At 43.9% G+C, this 22,842-nt stretch overlaps 1 protein-coding gene across 2 annotated transcripts in view; it reads right to left on the bottom strand.

Annotated features, from left to right (window-relative positions):
- Positions 1-2,358: 2,358 nt before the first annotated feature.
- Positions 2,359-22,842, bottom strand: part of DHX35 (DEAH-box helicase 35) — a 92,503-nt gene continuing 72,019 nt past the window's right edge. Inside the window, exons 18-22 of one of the 2 annotated variants that reach the window (XM_004370346.3) lie at positions 21,523-21,652; positions 18,064-18,145; positions 11,945-12,016; positions 9,445-9,556; positions 2,359-3,599 (exon numbers count right to left, since the gene is read on the bottom strand). In XM_004370346.3, the coding sequence (XP_004370403.1) occupies positions 3,555-3,599; positions 9,445-9,556; positions 11,945-12,016; positions 18,064-18,145; positions 21,523-21,652 (441 nt within the window). In that variant the 3' untranslated portion in view covers positions 2,359-3,554. Of the gene's footprint in view, positions 3,600-8,252; positions 9,557-11,944; positions 12,017-18,063; positions 18,146-21,522; positions 21,653-22,842 lie in introns of those variants that run through there. The other variant, XM_023724686.1, reaches the window with a different exon arrangement.

Consider the following 22,842-nt stretch of genomic DNA (forward strand, 5'->3'; position numbering starts at 1 on the left):
ATTAAGATACATTTTCTCAGACCAATGATGCTTGGCGCTGATGTTGCCAGCTGGCCCACTCTTATCCCACAACCCAGTCGTCCTCAGACCTGGGGACTGCATCAACTGCTTTCTCTTTTCTCACTTTGAATCGGTTTTTAATTGGGACGCTGATGTAGGATTGTTTGCATTTTATTTTTCCAAGGAAAACATTAAAAATATAAAACTACCATCTAATTTGCCATCATTTCCTAAAAGAAAGGACATTTTAGCACCAAAAAAGCTCAGACTAAAGGATGGTCCTTTATATAGAATAAAGTTAAGTTTTAAAAAATGCTCATTATTATGCATTCTTCACTTTTGCATGATACTCCGGAAAACTCATCGCGGGCCAACATTGGTGCTTACGGCCACGACGTGCCTGAAGCTGAGTTCCAACACCACTGATCACAGTGCTTTGGGAGAAAATCCAGTGGCTTGTGTTGGGAGCCAAAGCTCGTGTTTTGCACAACTGTGCAAAACCAAAGGCATCCGCTTTCACTGGACTCTGATGTTCCCCCTGACCTCCCAGGGACAGCTCACCTTCCTCCCTGGCTTGGTGTCTGCATGTTTCAGCCCTCTGTCACATCTGTCTCACCAGTGATTCCCAAGCACACCGCATCATCCAGGGGAGGGGACACTTTTAAAAACAGAGTCCCAGGCCCACCACCTGGGGGTCACGTCTAGTAGCTCCAGGATAGGATCTTACCATCATCAGATTTAGGTGCCCCAGCCTTCTACCCCCACCACCCAACACCTCCCCCCCGCAATATGGCCCTTGCTCAGGCTATGAAGTCACTAATGACCAGCTGTCAGCACTGGCTCCCCGAAAGCAGAGTTGAGAGCAGGGATGGAATGCTGGGGGAACAACCAGAGACTGAGGGCAAAACCCAGTTCACGAAGGGATTATGGCACTGGTGGCCGGCTGTGCCGACACAGGACCGTGGAGGCAGGGGACTGTGGGACTGGGTTCACAGCCAACGTGGAAAGCACAGCTGGCAGGGATGGACAGGAGAGCAGAATGTGAGCCTACCTCTGTGCGTTCTCAAGGAGAGCATCTTGTTGTAGGGAAGCCTCTCTCGGATGCTGCCCTGGCCTCGAACAACGTGGCTTCTGCAGTCTGTCTTCCTACCTCCATCCTGGTCCACACATCCATTCGCTCGTCATCACGCATCTCCACACCACCCCTGTGCCGTACACAAAGCCCAGGTGTCCAACAACCATTTGCTCACTGGACCTGGTGACTGGCAGGAGCACTGAAGCCCCAGGCTGGCTGAGCCAGGGGACTCCTGTGATGGCAACATCCAGCCCACAGGGAAGCCAGCTGCGGGAGAGAACGGGCAAGGTCTTTGTGAGCCACAGACGTGGGAAACCCCCATCTCTGGGCCTACAGGACATCACTGCCTCCAGAGTTTTCCAGCACAAGCTCTCCTCCAACCCCAGCCCTCACCAAGCTCCTGGCTTCAGAAGGAAGATACGGCAATGTAGTGGGAAATGTCACTAACAGTATGTGAAAACTGTGTGCAGCCCAAGGGGACAGATTCCTGACGGATTACTTTGGGGACAAAGTCTTGTGAGTTGCTAGGCCATCAGGCCCTGCTGGTCATGTCTGGGTGCTGAGAGTAGAGCCAGGGCCTTGCACATAGGCCTCTTGTCTCTCAGCTGGCTGGGACACCACCCCACAGTGCTCTGTGGTTCCTGATGTAGATCTAAGGGGCCCTTGACCAAGGCCACAGGATGCTGCAGCTGCAGGCCTCTGACAGAGGGTCCATTCCCACCCACAATGGGCTGTAACACAACACAGGATTCGAAGCTCAGAGGCCTGCCCTGGTGAGGGTTGCCCCCAGAGAGGCGGTGGCACAGGGGGAACGGGTGTGCTCAGGATCAGAACCCCAAAGCCAGGGTGACAAGCAAAGACGGGCTTGCTCCAGCCTGCTCCCCTGCGGACCATTTGGATCTCGGTCTCAAACCCCAGAGAGTGTGGATCCTGCACCCTTTCCCCTGTCGACCCCAACAGAAGCTTCTTAGGATCAGTGCCAGCCCTAAAGCCAGACTTCAGAAACAGTAAGTTACTGACTTCTCTACAGAGAGATCCCAATGGGAAGCTGGCAAGCATTAACTCCTCTTTGGGACTTCATTTAAACAACCCCCCCGCCGTGGTTTGCGAATAAGGTCTCAAGGATATTCAGTCACATAATCTTGCTTTACAGGGCTTCCTGGGTTCGTGCACCCCAACAGCTGCTGTATGCCACAACATCAGGCTTCTTAGCTACCGGAGACCTGCACTTGGAAAAATTAATTGGACCGTCTTAAAATAGAGACCACAAAAGCTATGGATGGGAGGGGATACATTTATTTTAGGTATAAAGTTTTACTATTATTAACAAGGTATCACTATTATTTACCTGTTTATAAAATGAAAATAAAAATGACATACATGTTTGGTGCCAAAAGTGGCACATCCAAACTGATGTCAGTACAAAAATAAATTTTCAAGCTACGTGTTTTTAAAATAAATGTCACTGACACAGTAAGGGGGTGGGGGGAAGGGTCTGTGTCAGTCACTGTGTTGAAAGCAGACATCTCCATGGCAAAGAAGCTGGGGGGCAACAGTGACACCAGTGCCTGCTGGAACAGCCACCCCATGTGTTCTTCCAAGAAACCAAGCAAATAAACAAACAAAACACAAATATGCAATAGCCTCTGTTCCTGAGCTACAGAAGTTTAGGCCATCTAAACTGATGTGAATCCCTGCTAAAGAAGACCCCTGGGGGTCTGCGCTGATAAGCTTTCACTGTGCTCTGCTGGTGGCAGCAGGACACAGCATCGCACTCTGAGAGGAAGCTCAACCCACTTGGGAAAGAGAGAAATCCTTTGCTAACAAGCAGCAGTGCACAGTCCTCTCTGTCCCTCGCCAATCCCTTGGCAAGTCTCCCAGCCGCAGAGAAACGGGGACACGGGCAGAGGAAAACCAGAAGCTGCTTGGTTTGGAAGGCCCTGTGCCTGCCAGACACACTCCTCGGTGATTCTGGCAGAAATCCTCAGTTTCCAAGGTCTCATCCCTTCCCTGATCCAGGCTTTTTCACCCCTGGCAGCGCGGATACAGCCGTGGTCCTGGCAGGTCCTCTGTCCTCTGTCCATCCCACATGCCGCATCAGCCTTCAGTGGCTAACATTCCTCCTTGTTCCCGGTCCAGCTGGACCACGGCTGAGTGCCTGCTCGATGTGCATGCTGGGATTGCGAGCACTGAGTGAGCCAAGGGGCACCGCCTGCCTACTCCCGCCTGCCTGGGTGCGGTGCCCCATGATGCCTGCCAGTGCAGCGTGATGGCTGCCCATGCAGAAACTCATCCAGGATCCCGGCGAGGAAGAAAATGCTGAGGCGAGTGGGAAGGAAGCGGCTAGTCAACAGGCTACGGCCTCAGAGCAGCTGAAGGTTCCACGTGAGCTGATGCCAGCTCACCCGTGGGGCTGGGTGGTCAGCGGCATGGTGGAGAGGACACCAAGCAGCCCCTGTCCACTGTAGCCGAGCTCTGCTCACAAGTCCTGGACCTTGGTCCTTTTGGCTTTCAGGGACAGGTGCTGCAGGAGAAGAGAAAACATCAAAATAGGGGTCTGTCAGACACATAAACCAGACTTCCACATAATTCACATGGTGTTGCTGTTCCTTGCCATTGAGTCAGCTCCACCTCACAGAGGCCCCGTGTATAACAGAACAAAGCACTGCCCAGTCCTCACCATCTTCACGATCCTAGGTGTGTCTGAGTCCACTGTGGCGACAACCGTGTGTTTTGAGTGCCTTCCAACTGTGTGTTTTGAGTGCTAGCACTGTCTTGGGCAATATTCTGTTGTGATCCATAAGGTTCTCACTGGCTAATTTTTAGAAGTACATTGCCACACCTTTCTCTTCCTAGTCTTTCTTAAGTCTGGAAGCTCCACTAAACCTGTCCACCGTGAGTAACCCTGCTGGTAGGTGAAATACCAGTGGCATAGCTTAGAGCATCATAGCAACACACAAGCCACCACAATACGACAACCTGACAGAAATGGGTGGTGGATAATTCACACAGAATCAGCCAAATACAAATCTTCCATCTGTTCCACACCTTCTCAATAAATGCTGTGCCCCTCGGAAAGTAACAAGAGGAAAAGAGCGCAAGTGACCGACAAAGGAAAAGGCCTTAAGTAAGCAGATAGCAGCCCCAAGGCTGAGCCCGGTCACAGAGGGCTGTGCAGGAAGTGTTCGATGAAAGGTCTGCTTTCTGAGACATGGGCAATAATGAGTCCCCTCTGCCCCAGCTACAGCACGGCACTGCAACCAGATGCCTGCACTCCAGGGACTGGGCTCTGGTTGGACAGCACCTCACATTTCCAAGAAGTTCCTGAGAATGGCCAAGGAAAGGCATCCTCTCCCTAGGAACAAGGAGATCAATCAATTTATCGAGCACCTCAACATGGCAGGTACCTGTGAAGGCTGGAGACAAAGACACGGTCCCTGTCCTATGGAGTGTACGGGTGCACTGGAAAGACAGGCAGGAAGAAGATGCCTCCCAGAGACACATTTTTCTTTTCAGAAATGTCTCTCTCTACCAGTAGAAATAACATATGACACATGGCATTATAATCATGGGCATCAGATCAGAGGGGCTGAGGGATAAAATGTTCTTTAGCTTCTAAGGTAAAGCCCAGAGTGCTAGAACCCTAAAATATGCATGTCAGGCAGAATGTGTGAATCACCAACTGTGATATCCCTGAGAGCCCATTAATAATCATAAACAAACAGCAAGAGCACCTTAGATGTGCTGGCCTAGCACACAGTGGGATCCTCACGTGAGGAATTCCCAAACCCCTGGCTGCTGGCAGAGCAGGCCTGCTGTTCCCCAGCAAGCTCAGTGCCTGAACCCCATTTCTAAGCACACTTACATGGCTTCAAGGCAGCAATCCCCTTTACTGACAGAGAGAACTTCAGGTGCTAAAAGAGTATGGGGTACTAAAGAAGAAACACTATACCACCACACGTAACCTCCAGATACCTAAGTGAACAAGACACAGGGCTAATGAGCTTCAAGAATTCAGACTCTCTATCCACTTATGCCTGAGAAAGGATCAGGAGAGGTCTTTGCAAAGGTCCCAGGTAAAAGGATTCCCCTTAGATTCCAAAGATATCTCCAAAAGGCAGGGAAAACCATTAAGAACTGGAAGGCACCTGTTCTCTCCCTCCCAGCTGCAGGTCTTGCTGGATTTCTCTGAATTCTCTCCTCCCTGCACATCCCCTGAAGCAACCCCTAGGACAATGGTAGACATCCCCCCCCTTAGTGTGGGAATGGAAGGTGACAGCATCATGCCTGCGGGACCATTTTTGGTGTTCATTTCTGGGAAGAATGTTGTGTATAAACAAAGCTGACTCTGGACCATTTCAGGCCTCTTTACAGAGTGACACACTCAAAAACAATGGAGATGGAAAGTCACCACCGGCTCCAAGAACAGAGCCGGGGCTGATCTGTGGGCTGTGGACAGCCGCGAGGCCCTGCATGGTGTTCAGCAAAGGAACAACTACCATACATGGGCAGCCACGGAGATCAGGAGAGCTCTTGGAGAAATCAATCAGTTTGGGACAAGTTAACAGCAGAAGTGTCTTTGGACTATTTAGTTGAGGAGAGGCCAGGTTTCAGGGGGGAAGGAGGGCCTGAGGACCCTCACCTGCACAGTGAGGCTGTTTAACTAGGTGATTGCTAAAGGTCACAGCCCCTCTAAAAATACTCCAATCACAGCCATGATCAAAGTGGAGATGATGGGCTGAAAAACAGCATTTGGAGAGAAAAAAACGCAAATGCAGAAATTTAGGCTTGTCATTTCCTTCAAACTTCTGAAGCTCTCTGCTCTTTAACTTCATGGCTCTGACCTAAAGAAACTGTAATTTTGAGCTGGGAAGGGAAAATGACTCAGCTTCTAGGCTAATTCTGTTCTCTAAGAGTCTAAGTGGATCCAAGACAATTTCAGGCTGGTTTATCCTTCCCCAACCGCATCTTATTCCTTTCACGGGCACTTCATTGCTGCGCCATTCTTCTCTAGCTTTTAGTTTGCAGCACTTCTCCCGAGCTTCTGGAGTCTGCTGCTTTCCACTTGACAGATTTTGAAGAAATACATTTTCTGTCACTTCAGGTTTATTCTCATCTGCCCGACCCAGCAGAGACAGCATTCTCTACATTTGTATCAGTCCCTGCTATAAGGTCAGATTTCCAGCTGAAATGTCTCTGCTAGGATGTGTGAAGAACTACATAAGTTCATTTTTGTTTGATTGGACAAGGTTAAAATATTTTAAGAAGATTTAAAAGAAGCAATTTCCCTTGACACTGCCCTTTGGGTAAGGGGTGGGAAGAGGGGGAGTATTGGGGGGTTGAGGCGATCCTTCCATGCATAGGAACTCAAATTGAAATAAACAAGTGAGGCAGGGCTGCGGCACTGGAGAGTGTCATCCACAGCAGGCAGCCGTTCCTCAACCCTGCTGATTGCTCCAAGCAGGAACTCAGGTCCAGTGTCATCAGATTCAACATTTCTTTCAAGAGAAACCAGAAATCCATTATCTGATGTGCAATCTCCCAATTCTTAAACATGGCAATTACGTTTTGGTTTGAAAACACTGCACAGTCCAGATCCCACCCTGATGTTGTAACAGGTTTCAGACTTTCCCTTCTGCTGCTTTTTCAAGTTCTGCTGTAAAACTGGACAAAATATCTGAGGCAACCATTTGCAGGCACTGGATTATACACGACACAGGGCTGTGATCCCCGAGAAACAGGAAACACACAGGTGAGTTCCACATTCATCCCAGCTCTCTGCCTGACTTTCCAAACCCTGGCACAAGGAAGTGAAGCCTAAACAGAAAGCAATAGTGTGGCTAGACAGAGGAAACAGAAATCAAAGTTCAAGGCTGCTGAGGCAGCTGACATTTGCAGGATGGGACATCACAAAGGCAGGAGCTCCAGGTACCTGCAGAGAGCTACCCTTAAGTCTTTGGCTGACTACTAAACTGTACATTGCAGGCCAAGAGCTCATAAGGCTGGCAGAGAACTGTTACTTAAGAGCTGTGAGCTGAACGGCGATTCTGGAGGTTTGTACAATGCTGGAAGACACTGGACTTCTAATCAGCCAGGGTGGAAAGACCTCACTAAGCATCCTAGACAAGAGTAGGGCTACTCGAGATCTGTCCTATTAAAGACAAAAATCAAGCCTCCATGGAATCAAACTAATCTGCCAGTAAACGAACTGTTAATCAGAAAAAAACCTCAACATTCTTTAAGAAAAGCCAATAAATCCAGACTCTTAACAACATAGCATCTGTAATGTCCAGTATAACAAAAAATTACTAGACACAAGAAGCAGGAAAATGTGGCCCATATAAGGATAAAAAGCAGTCAAAAGACAAAATAGACCAGACATGACAAAGATGTTGAATTAGTAAACAAGCCCTTTAAAAGACCAATTATAAATATGCTTAAAGATTTAAAGGAAAAAGTAGATGTAATGAGTGAAACATGGAGACTCTAAATAGAGAAATGGAAATTTAAAGAACCAAATGGAAATGCAAGAATGAAAAAAATACAGTATCTGAAATAAAAAATTCTCTGGATAGGCTTAAAAGCAGATCAGACACAGCAAAAGAGTTAATTGATCAGTGACCCTGAATATAGGTCAAGAGAAACTATATAAACTGAAGCATGGAAAAAAAAAAAAGAAAAATGATCAGAGCCTCAGTGACATGTGAGATAATATCAAGAGGTCTAACATAAATGTTAACTGGAGTTCCAGAAGAAGAACGGAGAGAGATATTGGAACAGAAAAAAATACTCTAAGGAACAATGGCCCCAAATTTCCCAAATATGATAAAAAAAAAAAATCAGCCCACACATCCAATAAGCTCAAAGAAACCCAAGCAGAATAAACACAAAGAAAAGCACATCATAATCAAAGTGCTGAAAAACCAAACAGAAAAAAAAATATCTGAAAATCAGCCAGAGAAAAAAGACTCATTACATACAGTGGAACAACAATATAAATGACTGCTCATAAAACCACGCAAACCAGGTAACAATAGAATGAACTCCTTAAAGTGATGCAAAGCATACGTTTCAAACATGGAGATGAAATAAAAACATTTTCAGATAAATGAATGCTGAGGGAATCTTTCACCAGCAGAAATGCACTAAAAGATACATTAAAGAAAGTTCTTCAGGGTAAAGGGAAAAGATACCAAAGGGAAACCTGGATCTATACAAAAGGATGAAGAATGACAGAAATGATAAATATGTGGGTAATATCTTAATTCTTTTAAAAGACAGTGAATTGTTTAAAATAAAAATAGTAACAACGCATTCTGGGGTTTATAATGTATGTAGAAATTAAAATACAGGACAACAGCACAAAGAATGGGATGGGGATAATTTGAAAAAATACCACTGTAGATTTCTTACATTATAATCTAAGTGGTACAATACTAACTCAAAGTAAACTGTGATAAATTAAGGATACATATTATAATCCTTAAAGCCACCACAGAAGATAAAACCAAGAGGTATAAAAAGCAAATAAAAGAAAGAACATGGAGTATCAACCCAATTAATTCAAAAGTAAGCAGTAAAGGAGGAAAAAAAGGAACAAAGACTAAATCGGACAAATAGGAAGCAAACAGCAGGACAGGAGACTTTAATCATATCAGTAAATATATGAAATGCAATTGGACTAAACACTCTCATTAAAAACACAGTACAAGTCAAACAGAGTGAGTCTGTGGGTCATATTTAGCCAGGAAGTTTGTGAACTCTGATTTACCTGTTGTCATGCCAGCCTTTCAAATATAACCAACTCTCAATCAACAATCTTGTTAGAAGAATGCATAGTCTTTTATTAATTTTCATTTTTTACAATGAATGGAACTTTTTTTTTGCTAAAAATGAAGAAGACCACAAAACTATGAATCTGCTGTACAACGCTCACTGGCCTGCTCATATGTGGGCCTGTCAGGGAAGAGAGCACACACACAATAATGCAGGTGCTCGGCACCACCCACAGTGCGCTTACACCACCTGGGCTTTAAGCTTGCACACATGTTTATAGTCTTTGTGAGGCAACCCTCATTACAGAATATTTGTACCACTCCTTAAAAATGGGCCCAAAGTTGATATAATTTCTTTGCAAATGGTTCAGAAGAACAAAGGGAGAGAGGAAGAGCTGGAGAGACCATTTCCTTTTTGTCTTATGGAGTTAAAAGGACTTAGTTTTAAATGGACTTCACTATGAAGGAAATGATACAGAGCTTTTACCCAGAATGTTCTGGGGATCTGGTAACCAAATTAGAGAATAAATGTATATTTACAAAATACAAAGCAGATAACAGACGGTTTGAGGGAGAGGCTCTGTTCATTCCTACCGTTCCTTGTTGATAAAAGTGTGGAGCCAGCTCCAACAGCCAAGCAGATTCAATAGCAGTCACATCTCTCATATAATACTTGGAGGTTTGTATAACTTCATTGTAGACAACCCTGAAACAATAAAGAAACACCAGCTGACTTCCTGTATCTTATGATGATAATCAGGAACCACAACAATTAGAGATGATGAGTTGTTTTTGCTTTAACCTTTAATAGATGTCTATTCTATAAACCATTTATATTGCTCACTTAAGCCTCATGGTCCTGAATGGTGGGCTCATAGTGTGTCCATTTTACAGGGAAGACTCTTTAAGTCCTGCATGATTTCCAGGACATCTCAGTCATCAGCACAGGAACTTTCTGGACCCTCGGTCTGCATTTACAGAACTCTGAACACAGCTAATGACTTTAGCAAATGCAGAAATAAGAGGCAAAAAAAAAGGGGGGTGGGGAACGGGGGCTTACCTAATTCTGAAAAAAAAAAAAACCAAACCCGTTACTGTTGAGTCAATTCCAACTCATAGCGACCCTGTAGGACAGAGTAGACCTGCCCCATAGGGTTTCCAAGGAGTGCCTGGTGGATTCGAATTGCCGACCTTTCGGTTAGCAGCTGAGCTCTTAACCACCACACCACCAGGGTTTCCCTTATTCTGAAAGGGACTGAGAATTGACTATAAAGAGACACAAGACTTTCTTGAATGATGAAAATGTTCTGTATCTTAGTTGGAGTGAGAGTTACACGAGTGTACACATTTGTTAAAATGCATCTTTGTATATAAATTACACATTTAAAAAAAAAAAGAGGGCTTGCCTGAGGTTAAAGGTCACAGACAACCAAAGAGCCAAGAAGATAACACCAGATCTCAGGAGCACAGAAAAAGAGTAGGTGTGGGGATATTAGCTTCTGAGGTATCTGGAGAGTTGATTCAGGGCTGCCCTCACAACTACCAACACACCAGCCACGCAGCTGCCCAGGCCTCCAAAGCCAGTGAGTCTCAGCTGACGAAGTCTCGGCTCCCAGTTAAAGGGAAGGGCCCTCTGCAAAGAGGCAGTGAGCGAAGGAGCGCTTTCTCTGCCTCCTGGACAGGCTCTATTTCCACTATCCTTTCTCTGCCCTTCACACTCCTTGGGAATGAAGCAGGAAAAAGCAAAGCCTTTTTCTTTTAGGCAACTTCTAAATTTAATCACCTGAAAGTCAGCAAGCCCTTAAAAAAGGATCCAGAATTGAGGTTTGGCTTCCCTCTTCAGCTTATCCTGCACACAGATGGCCACTGGGTAACATTTCCAAAACCCAGAACTGACCAAGTCATTCCACAGCTCAGAAGCTTCCACTGGATTTGCACTAATTACAGGATAAAGTCTAATTCCTGGTCTAGGGGAGTAGATCTCAAACTTTACCACCCATCAGGATCACCTGGAGGCACTTAAAACACAGCCTCCTGGGACCACTCCCAGCATCTGATTCAGCAGGGCTGGGCAAGGCCTGAGTATCTGCATTTCTAACAACTTCCCAGGTGATGCTGATGCTGGTCTGGGCAACACACTTTGAAAACCACTTGTCTAGGGTACAAAGTACAACGAACCTTTTTGCCTTCTAATTTATCTATCTCCCCTCCCTCTCGCCACAAATGCCCTACCTCTTTCCCAGGACTTCTCCATCTGTCTATCTGTGGTGAAGAACAAGTTGCTGTTTTTTCAATTTCCAATCCCCTGTATCTCAATATTTTTGTAAAACACAATATAAATGAATTACTAGAAAAATGAAATGAAAAAACAAAAAGACACACAAAACACAAGCCCAAATTTATTATTACTAAATCGGGCAGACACAAACTTAACCTGTCAAATTGCCACAAAAATTTCTAAATGCCTCCAATCAACTTCTGTACTTACCTTTTCACAAGCAGTTACAGACCGAGCCTTTGAATTGCACTGGTCCAGCCATACCAGTGATTCCCCATTTCCCAAAGACCTGAGGTTCTTGGAGTAGCTTTGCCGCTACTTCCTCAGTCTGGGATGCCCTTCACATCCTTTTCTGCCTGGAAAACTCTTGTTTCCAGGTCCAGGTCAAATGTTTTCTCCTCCATGAAGTCAATCCAGACTCTGCCTAGCACATGACGTGCCAACCCCAACACTTCACACATTCCTCTGTCAAAGCCCTTCCCCTAAGGTTCTGAAAGCTGTGCGTCTCCACTTCAGGGCAGTGAGTTACCAAATTAATCTCCTCAAAGCTGTGGTAGCACAGAATCTAGCATCTGGTCAGTGGGTGAGAACAAATGTTTGCTGAGTGGGTGAGTGAGGAGATGGCTAACACTGTTTGCTTGAGAAGGTCGCTGATAAAGCAGAAACTCTATAGAAGATGCAATGTAACAAAGTCAACCAGAGTGTAGGGAGTACCTGTCCTCCAGGCCTTGTGCCAGGCTTGGGGGCCCAGAGACAGACAAGCACTAGGCCTTGCCTTCCAAGCAGTTACAAGGCCGAGAAGTGGCAGGGACTTACCAGCGAGGCGGCTTCTCTGCATAGAGGACTGATGCAGGGTGGATGTGCAATTCGTGGTCATCACGGGTAGTCCTGCAAAAAGAAAGAATTGTGTCCAAAATACACGTTAAACACCTAAAGCAAGACTTTACTACAGATAAGCTTTGTTTTGTTTTAACAATATTTTATTGTGTTTTTGGTGAAAGTTTACACAGCAAGGTCGGTCCCCCTTTAACAATTTCCACACAAATTGATCACTGACATTAGTCACATTTTTCACTTTGTGTCAACATTCTCACTGTGTTCCAGTTGTTCACGTCCAGATTCCCTGCCCCTTTATCTTCTCACCTTTGCTTTGGAATAAATGTTGACCTTTTGGACGCATACAGACCTTTTTTTAGTAGAGCACCAATCTAGTAGGTAATATCCTTTAGTTTGTATGTCATTCTGCTTTTCTGCTAAAAGGTGATCTCGAGGGGTAGTTTTGGTTCAAGGTTTGAAGCTCATCTCAGAACAATAGTCTGAGGGAGTCCTCTGGTCTCAGTGGTCCAGTTAATCTGGCCATTTTTATGAATCTGAATTTTGTTCTACATTTTTCTCCTCCTCTAACCAGAATCATCTATTGTGGCCCCAGTCAGATCAGTCAGTAGTAGTAGCCGGGCACCATGTAGTTCTTCTAGTCTAAAGGTAGTTGAAGTCATGGCTTGTGCAGACTTGTTTCATCCTGTGATTTTGGTTACCTTCTTACTCTTTTCCTCCTGACAAGTAAAGACCAACAGCTGTATCTTAGATGGCCACTCACAAGCTTCTAAGACCCCAGACACTACTCACTGCACTAGGATGCAGAACATGAACTTTGAGAACTGTATTACGCCAACTGACTAAGTTGTCCTGAGACTAAGGTCTTAAGTCTTCAAACCTAGAAAACCAATCTTGCAAGGTGTTTGGTTATGTCTGAGAAGTATCTGTAATTGTGTCTTCCATGAATATGTGCCTGCACACACATATCTGTACTTACATGTACATACAGATACTTCTATCTGTGCACGCTTACCCATAAGCCTATACACATACATATGTGACCATACACTCATTTTTTGGCTATTGTTGGTGGTGTTGCTAAATTAAATATGTCAATTTCTTTAGTACAAGCATCCTTTTCTCTTGAGCACTTCTTAGTGACATCATTTACTTTGGTCAAGCTGCACTCACTACACTCATATTCAGGGCCACTTTTCCCATCACCAAAAATAACAAATATTTACGATGTAGAGCCTGCTTTTCCCTCCTTCCCCTCTCTCCAACCACCACTGAACACTGGTCTCTTTATATACGTCTATTCTTGTCTTCTTGTAAAAAAGGGATCATATAATATTTGTCCTTAAGTGCCTGACTTATTGCATTTAGCATTATGGCCTCCAGGTCCATCCGTATTATGTTTCACAGTGAGGTGTGACTCATTACTTTTGTGTGGTCTCTCCATGGTCTTGTAACTCTCACCTAGGTGACTGGGCAGGACTGTCTGATGGGGTAACTGTGACCCACTGGGGAGATCGGTCAGTTTTGCCTTAAAAGACAGCCTTGGGCTGTTGATCTTGATTCTCCTCTCCCCTTGTAAAGTTAGAGGAGATCAGACACCACTCCCCACACCATTTTTACACACGAATTCATCATTGTTCTTTATGGTTGCATAGTATTCCACTGTATGTGTGTACCACATTTTGCTTATCCATTCATCCACTGATTGTTGTTTCCATTTTTTTTTGCTATTGAAAATAAAGCTGCAGTGAATGCTGTTGTTGTTCTTAGGTGCCGTGGAGCCAGTTCCAACTCATAGCAACCCTATGCCATCCTCACAATTGTTGTTATACTTGTTATGCTTGAGCCTACTGTTGCAGCCACTGTGTCAATCCATCTTGTTGAGAGTCTTCCTCTTTTTCGCTGACCCTCTACTTTACCAAGCATGATGTCCTTCTCCAAGGACTGGTCCTTCCTGATAACATGTCCAAAGTACGTGAGCCAGAGTCTCACCATCCTTGCTTCTAAGGAGCATTCTGGCTATACTTCTTCCAAGACAGATTTGTTCACTCTTCTGGTAGTCCATGGTATATTCAACATTCTTCGCCAACACCATATTTCTAAGACATCAATTCTTCTTCACTCTTCCTTATTCACTGTCCAGTTTTTGCATGCATACAAGGCAACTGAAAATACTATGGCTTGGGTCAGGCGTTCCTTAGTCCCCAAAGAGACATCTTTGCTTTTTAAAACTTTAAAGAGGTCTTTTGCAGCAGAATGGCCCAATACGTCATTTGATTTCTTGACTGCTACTTGCATAGGCACTGACTGTGGATCCAAGTAAAATGAAATCCTTGACAACTTCAGTCTTTTTTCTGTTAATCATGATGCTGCTTATTGGTCCACTTGTGAGAATTTTTGTTTTCTTTATGTTGAGGTGCAATCCATACTGAAGGCTGTAGTCTTTGATCTTTATCAGTAAGTGCTTCAAGTTCTCCTCACTTTCAGCAAGCAAGGTTATATCATCTGCATATCGCAAGTTGTTAATAAGTCTTCCTCCAATCCTGATGCCACACTCTTCATACAGCATTCTTCTTCAAATACTGGTGCATAGCTTCCAGCATCACAGCAACACGCAAGCCACTGCAGTACGGCAAAATGACAAATGCATGGGGCAGTGAACTTATGAGTGCACATATCTGTTCATGTCACTATTTTTAGGTCTCTAGGGCATATCCCTAGGAGTAGCATTACTGGATCATAGGGTAGTTCTGTTTCTAGTTTTTTTGAGGAAGTGCCATATTGTTTTTCACAGTGGTTGTACCATTTTACATTCCAACCAGCAATGGATGTGGCAGTCTGCTCCATAAAGATTTACAGCCTTGGAAACCCTATGGAGCAGTTCTACTCTGTCTTAGTTGCTGGGGGATGAATGGGAGCTACTGCTCACTTCGTTACGTTGCCCCACCCCAGGCAGTGTTTCATTCTGTTGTACTTAGGGTCTCCTATGAGTCAGAAATGACTCCACGGCACCTAACAACATCATCTATAATGTTTATCTTCTGTAGATTCTCTTTCAAAATAATTTCCTGGAGGACAGAAATAATATATGTTATTACGTCTAGAAAACTTTTTTACTAAGCAAAGTTAAATAATAAGGATAAAAACTATATAAGGATAGGTAATAATAAGAAAAGAAAGCTCAGTATTTGCCTATCAATTTCTCTTAGATAATATTTTAAATTCCAGCTCAGATGTGATTTCATTTAATTGAAAAAATATTTACTGAGCAAACATCTATGGGTAAGATCAGATCACAAAAGAACAGTAATACACTGGGCGTCTCTGTCTGAACTACAATAATGGAGCGTTTCTGTGGGTGCCCAGGGTCCTGTGCATCAGAGGCAGCGCTTCCAGCAACATACCGAGTTCAGTGCTACACTCTAATGCCAAGCCCCCATGGTCCTGGCTGCCCTACCAGGTGGTGGTCAGCTGATTGACAATGACCTTTGTCTCAAAGGGACTTTGTCTCAAAGGCAGCCTATTAAACCAGTTACTGTTCAGTCAATTCCCACCCAGGCGATCCCATGTGTGTCAGAGTAGAAGTGCACTCCATAGAGTTTTCAATGGCTGACTTTTCAGTAGACCACCAAGTCTTTCTTCCAAGGTGCCTCTGGGTGGACTTGAACATCCAAGCCAAGCGCATTAACTGTTTGTACCACCCAGGGACTCCTACGCAGCCCATATTTTTGTTGAGGACACTGATGAAAGAACTTTTAAAATATTGGTAGAAAATGCTAAATAATACTTGCGAAAGGGAAGGGGAATCAAAATGACAAGTTAACAATACTCACTGGAGAAGATCTCAGGCCTCTCCAGAGAGGGTCTCACCTCCAAACAGGAAGAGTTGCCTCAAACACGGACAACTCAATGTTGGGAGGGGGAGCTCATACTATGAGCAACAGAATCATGGCACTGACAGGCTAGAACACTTGGCCTGGAGTAATGAATAGAATATACTAGAGATAAATGTAAAGTGCTATACTTTGGTTCAAATGGTCAACTACTGGGATACTAGATGGAGGAGACCTGGCTGCCAAAAAAACCCAATGCAATTCTGGACTCACTGAAGCCCAGTGTCCAGGACAAGGGCTATTGTGGCTGACCCTAAGCTAACAGGACTGTAATATTTTTTCAGGGGAAAAAATTAATGGCAAATCAGTATATGGAAGAAAGCCAAAGAGGATCTGAGGAGAAAGCCTTTTTGATTGCTCCCTTATTAGAAGAACAGACAATTATGATGGCCACATTTTAGACAGGCTACAGTGAACTTATGGGACTAAAATGAGCTAAGGGATAGAAGAGACAAGACTAAAAGTAACAATTCAAAGAACGGGAATGATGTACTTTGGAGGAAAAATGGCTAAGCTATGCTTCAGCTTTCACTCTGTTCAAATATACTAACTGCTATTAGGAGGGGATCAATTACCAGTGGTTTTCTTTGCCTAGAAAATGGAACTGGAAGAAACAGACCATAGCTTACAGCGGGGAGCAGGTTCACATCACATAATCAAACAGTACAATATTTGCCAACCTCCTAAGACATGAAACGAGGCTACAATTTATTGGGGTAGATGGTGGGGGTGGGGGAGCAGGAGGTCAGTCCTGCAGATCTCTAAAATCATCATGAACCACCCAATGGCGAGAGTAACTTCTCTGGGAAACAGTTCTTTAATGGTTCCTTCTAGTCATATTAGTCTATTATTAGAATTGAAACATTACCAGTGGGATGGATCGCTTCTATATGGCTTTTCTTGCCATGGTCTTATAACTCCCATCAAACGACTAGGTGGGATTATACAGATAAGGTGCTTGTGGCCTGCCAAGGGTATTGGATAGCTTGCTAATAATGTAAATAAGGTGTACGGTACCCTTATGGGGGTGGGACTGTATAAATAAGGTATATGAAACTTCAGTGAGGGGATTGGTCAGTTTTGCCACACAGCTAGGCTTAAAATGAGCCATCCCAGAGGCGGAAGGGGGGACCTCACTACTACCAAGAAAGAAGAGCTTGGAGTGGAGCATGTCCTTGGGACCCAGGATCCCTGCACTGAGAACCTCCTAGACCCAAGAGACAGAGAGAGAGAGCTGTAACCCCAAAGACGGTGAGAAACAGCAGCAGCAGAGGCAACAGAACCAGGAGACCAGCAGGAGACAGCACAGTAGCTTTCTTAGCCCATGGAGCAAGAAAGCTGAGTGTCTTCAGGCAGGAGGCTTGCTGGCAGAGTGGAGTGCCTCTGAGCACTTGGAAGAGCTAGGCACACCAACCCACAGAATGAGAGCTGAATGCCTTCCAGCAGGAGGCTTGCTGATGGAGTGGGGTGCCTCTGGGCACTTACCGGTAGAGCTGAAGAACTTTTTAACACTTGCCCGAGCAGGGCTGAAGTGGGGCTGAGGGGTGAAGGGGCTAAGGGGCTGAGGGGCCAAGGGGCCAAGGGCCAGAGAGAGGCTTGCCTGCGGGCACAGCTGAGAAAAGGCTGTCCTGACGGAAGAACTGTATCCTAAGTGTCCTGATCCTAAATTGTAACCTGTTACTTCCCTAATAAACCCCATAACTGCGAGTATGGTCTGTGAGTTCTGTGTGGCCATTGCAACAAACTACTGAACGCAGCAGAGGAGTAGAGAATGCCGTGGGAGGGACAGCTGGTGTCAGAATTGGTAAAAAGGTTAGACAAAGGAGGTATGTCTGATCTCCACCTCATAGGAATCAGCTTTGAGCTGAGGCTGATGGTAATTCTCTCTCCCCCTCATGAAATTAGAGGTCAGAAGCCCCCACCACGTCACCAGTTTTACAACTAGCCTCCAGACTTGTAATTGTCATCCTTCTAAAACAAGCAATACAAACTGTAGAAGGGCTGAATATTTGAAAAGTATTTCCAGAAAGTTAAAACGTTTTGATTAAAGCTTTGTAGCTCCTCAATTCATTTCTGAAAGGTGGCATGTTATAAATTAAAAGTAATTACTTAATTTCTCTCCTATCCCTTCACATCAGATTTCTTTGGGGTTTGGGTCACTTTTAAGATTTCTCCTTTAACAAATGACTTCACAAAATATCATGTTACCTATAAACTCCAGAAGAATGAAACCTCGCAGCATTTGCAAAGAATCCCGAGACAATGCACCTCAGAACCGGATCCGGATCACCTACACAAGTAACAGAGAGGTGGATGAGACCCTTGCCTGCCAGGTGCTCTGTGTGCTCAGGGCTGCACTGCAATGCGCCATTACACACTGCTTCACAACCTCTCCCAACTGTCTCCTGAACCGACCCCAGCCCTATGCTTCCCGATGCCAGGTACCTGCTCTGGCCCCATGTCAGGAGGTCAAAGGCTGCTTTGTGAGAAACAACGCCAAACTGTTCCTTTAGCATGGGACCCTCTAAGCCCACCCCTAGCCCACAGATGACTGGACCAAAGCTGGGCACCAGAACCTAACAGAGCTACTCAACAGACTGGCCAGTGACCTCAACTACTTTTTCAGAGAGTATCTTGTGGGAATGATGTCCTTTCCATAAGACATAAACTGGGACACTATGCAACATTATTTCTATGATTATAAGGTGCATTGTGTAATTCTTCAAAATTTCCAAATATTCTATTTTAATTGGTGTCTCCTGCTACAGTAAATGTCTTCCATGAATTTAGATGACGTCCATAGTATACATTCCAAATTATTGTGCAAAAGGATGTCATTTTTATTGCTTATGACATACCATATTTCATCAAATCTAAGACTCACTCTTTTTTTACACTTTAACTCACTGAAGTAGGAATAACATTTTACAATTATAACTGGCACCATTTTTTCTTTCTTGTTGCTGTTGTTGGGTGCCGAGTCAATTCCAACTCATAGCGACCTCATGTGACAGAGTAGAACTGTCCCATAGGACTTCCTAGGCTGTAACCTTTATAGGAGCAGACTGTCAGGTCGTTTCTCCTGAAGAGTCGACGGTGGGTTCAAACCTCCAGCCTTTGGTTAGCAGTCAAGCACTTAACCACTGTACTACCACTAGGGCTCCTTTTTTCTTAGTGGTATATAAAATGATGTGTCTTTTATAATGACATATTAGATCCAATGAAATATAGTATATCGGCAAATAAGCTCCCAAAAGGTGGTACAATTTACAAATCCACCAAAAACGTATAAGATTGCCAGTTTCACCGCACTCTTACTGGCAATGTTTTGGCAAAGCAGGTACTTTCTTTCACTTTACATTTATTTCATTACTACCTGTAGTTCTTGTGTGAATTTTCTGTTCTAGTCCTTTGCCCACTTATCAGCTTGGAAACTAGTGCTTTTTTCTAAACAGTTTAAAGAATTCATTCTATAATGAAGTTTTAAATCTCTTCTCTCGTCTGCTGAAAATATTTTTCACTATTTGCTATCTTTTTTTTAACGTCTAGAAGTTTTAAATTTATATGGAATGTATTTAATCTCCAAGATTTTCTCTATTGTTCCCAAGCACAGACTGGTAATTCTCAAATCTACATTTTTAACCACGATTTCTAATCCAAGGTTTAGTTCCTTCTCTCCAACTGTCCATAAGAAAGCTCCACGTAGAACATGCACTTTTAACAGGGGCAATATTGCTTCCAAAGGGATGAAAATTGGTTCCTGGGGGGTGGGGGGAGTGTCTTAGACATTACAATCACTTGTGGCCCTCCAAAACTCAACCCTATCCAAAAAAGTCTTATTCCTTAGTATTTAATTTCTCTTGTTAACCAAAAAAAACAAACCCCGAGTCAATTCCAACTCATAGTGACTCTACAGGGCAGAGTAGAAGTGCTCCACAGAGTTTCCAAGGAGTGCCTGGTGGATTCGAACTGCCGACCTGGTTAGCAGCTGCAGCACTTAACCACTACACCACCAGGGTTTCCTTTCTCTTGTTAGAGGGAATTTAAATTTAATGTAATTTTTCTCCTGGTTGGGGGAAGAGGGGCAGATAATGAAAAACAGGTTGAAAAACATATGACTGTCACCTGTTAGGTGACAGGAGCTCAAATGGCTTCTCCCCTCATAAGCTTCCTGTTTCCATCAATGACACCAACATTACCCAATCACCCAGATTTGAAAACTTGAGATTATTTCCAACTTTTCCCTCCTATAAGCTCATCCACTCATCGAATATTCTCTGAGCATTCGACATACTCTTCACTCCCAGCATTTGTCTTCAAAGTCCCCCTGCCTAGCAGGCCCTCTGCCACTGTTTCCTAATTCAACCAGTCCCCCAAGGCTCCACTTGGCTTCTACCTCCCCCTTGAGGCCTGCTGTGAGACCCCCACACCAGCCCCCTCTGGATTCCTTCTTCCCTGCACTCCTACTATATTTGCCATTGGTGTCTTCACAATGACTGAAACAGCTAAGAGAACTGACCATCTTGTATTGTAGTTTGTCTGTTGGTGTGAATCTCTCCCTTCACTGCCCTGTGAGTAAGAACTACGTCTTCGTTATTTTTGTAACCACTTGCTCTTAACATAAATGCAAAATAAGGCTCTGGAATAAAACTGCCTGGGTTCAAATTCTGACTCCACCATGCACTCACTGTGTGACCTTCAGCAAGTTGCTTTTTTGCCTCTTAGCCTCATCTTCCTCATCTATAAAACGAGGACAACAACAGCACACGTTTCACAGGGTCGTTGTGAGCATTAAGTGAAACACTATATGAAAGCCCTCAGAACAGTGCCTGGCCTATAAAAAGCACTTGAAGAAATGTTACCAAATACTAGTGATACTCGAGTGCAGCAGAGTACCTGGCACATAGTAGGCATGCAAAAGACAGCTGCTGAATGAATGAGCAGATGTGTTACTTCCTCAAAAGCATGGACTTCTGAGCCACACAGAGCTCTGGCTCTGCTGATTACCAGCTGTGTGGCCCGGTACTAGTATAGTCTCCCTAGGACTTTATGACTCGCCTTGTAAAATAAGGATAGTTTCACCTGCATCTCACAGAGTGGGAAATGAAGCAAGCGTGTACTTGTAGAATCCTGCCACAGTGTAACCTAGCGTGTCCTCAATTAACGGTAGTCACGTTACTTCTAGCGGTACAAGACTAGGTCTTACACAGCACTTCTCTGTCTTACCCTCAGTGACTGCCCAGCCTAAACACACACCACTTGCTTTAATAATACTAGCATTTTAAAATAAAATATAATTTATACATAAGAGCTGTAAGTATCATGCACTTAAAAGTACTTTTCTTACAAAGCTTACGTAGGAAAATTAATTATATACTGTGTAATGAAGTGAATATTAGGATTCTTTAAGTGTTATCAGTGGCTGTCAAATATTTTTAGTAAGAGTAGCCCTCAGAAATGAAAATGGGCCTTCTTGGAAAAAATACGCTTTGATATGTTAGTACTCACTTTACACCAGCTTTCCATCAACACAAGCAATTCAAAAAGTGAAACCAAGGTTAGGTGCACAGCACGCGGCACGGCCCACATCATCCCGGCAGGACTGTAAGAAGGCAACTAACCAGGGCAAGGAAAGGGAAGTTACTGGTTATGGCAGTTTATTCTTACCTTCACTAGATTTCTTGGGCACTTGGAACTTGACAAGAAGCTTTTTCAATTGTTCTCGCACCGTTGCAGCTCTGACAAGGCCCTTGTAATTCAGGAAATGTTCCTGACACCACTGCGAGTTCTTATTGTGCTACAGAGCAACCCAAACAGGAGAATTAGAAAGACACAGAAATGTTCTCGACTAAGGCCACAGTGTGAGGGTAACCGTGGCCTCTTCTCCCATTTACTGGTTCAACAGGACAAGATCTTCAGATCATAACGGCCCCTTTTACCCTCTCTCTCAACACAGATGCTGACAACCCTCTGACTGGCTGTGCACCCCACCCTCTACACAAAAGGGTAAATGTGAACTTAATGATGAGCAGAGTTGCATTCCTATCTTAACTATGTACATGAGAGAACTATTAAAAGGAACCACTAACTTCCCTGTGGTTCTTTGTAAATCAACTTTTCTTCCTTGGCGGGCTTGAGTTTATCACTTTTTTAGATTATAGACTTGCAATATGCCACTTGCCAATTTAGAAATAATTTGTATATTACTATTATTTAGCTCTGAAGTATGATTTTGCATCAACAGTGCTTAATTGTTTTCTGCATTCTTAAGTATGACTGTCATGTCTTGGATTAAATTGTTGCTGTGGGAATGTGCCTCTGAAATTATGCTGTAAGCTAAGGGAGAAAGTGTTTTAAATAAGAAAATGTAGTTCAGAGACAATTTTCCAAGAAGGCAACTACAGAGTAAGGCAATGGAGACCTGACCCACATTACACTGTTAGAGGAAGCTTCCGACTATGGATGGTACACTGTACTCATACAAACAAATTTTAACTGATTTAACCCATAAATCTCAAGAGAGATAAGTGATTTTTCTGAAACTGTTCTTTATAAAACAATCTTCCGCAAATGCCTGATAAATAGAAAAATTTCGTATTTCTCCTCTCCTAAACAAGTATTTAAGAAATGAGCATAAGATAATGAAAACCTGAATACTGAATTTTTCCCTCATACATTTCCTTTATATCAGAAGTTTTTTCCTTCATTTTCAACAGCCTTATTATTAGATCCCTTTCTAGCAATTTTTAGTGAGACTTTTAAGCTGTATTATTTGTCCTTAGTTTTCTAGAATACTAAGAACAATAAAAATTAACACTACCTATGGTTAAACACGGGTAGGGATTGTGAATATACACGGATCTTCGCCTAAATGTCTTCTCATGGGCTGTCAGGTAGTTGGTAGGAGTGGTCGCTATGTGAAGTCTCAAACTCACCACAGACAGCACTGAAGATTCAACCCAAGACTACAAGTTACTTTCAGCGCTA

The sequence above is a fragment of the Trichechus manatus genome, unplaced genomic scaffold (assembly GCF_000243295.1).
Source record: "Trichechus manatus latirostris isolate Lorelei unplaced genomic scaffold, TriManLat1.0 scaffold00008, whole genome shotgun sequence".
Lineage (NCBI taxonomy): Eukaryota > Metazoa > Chordata > Mammalia > Sirenia > Trichechidae > Trichechus > Trichechus manatus.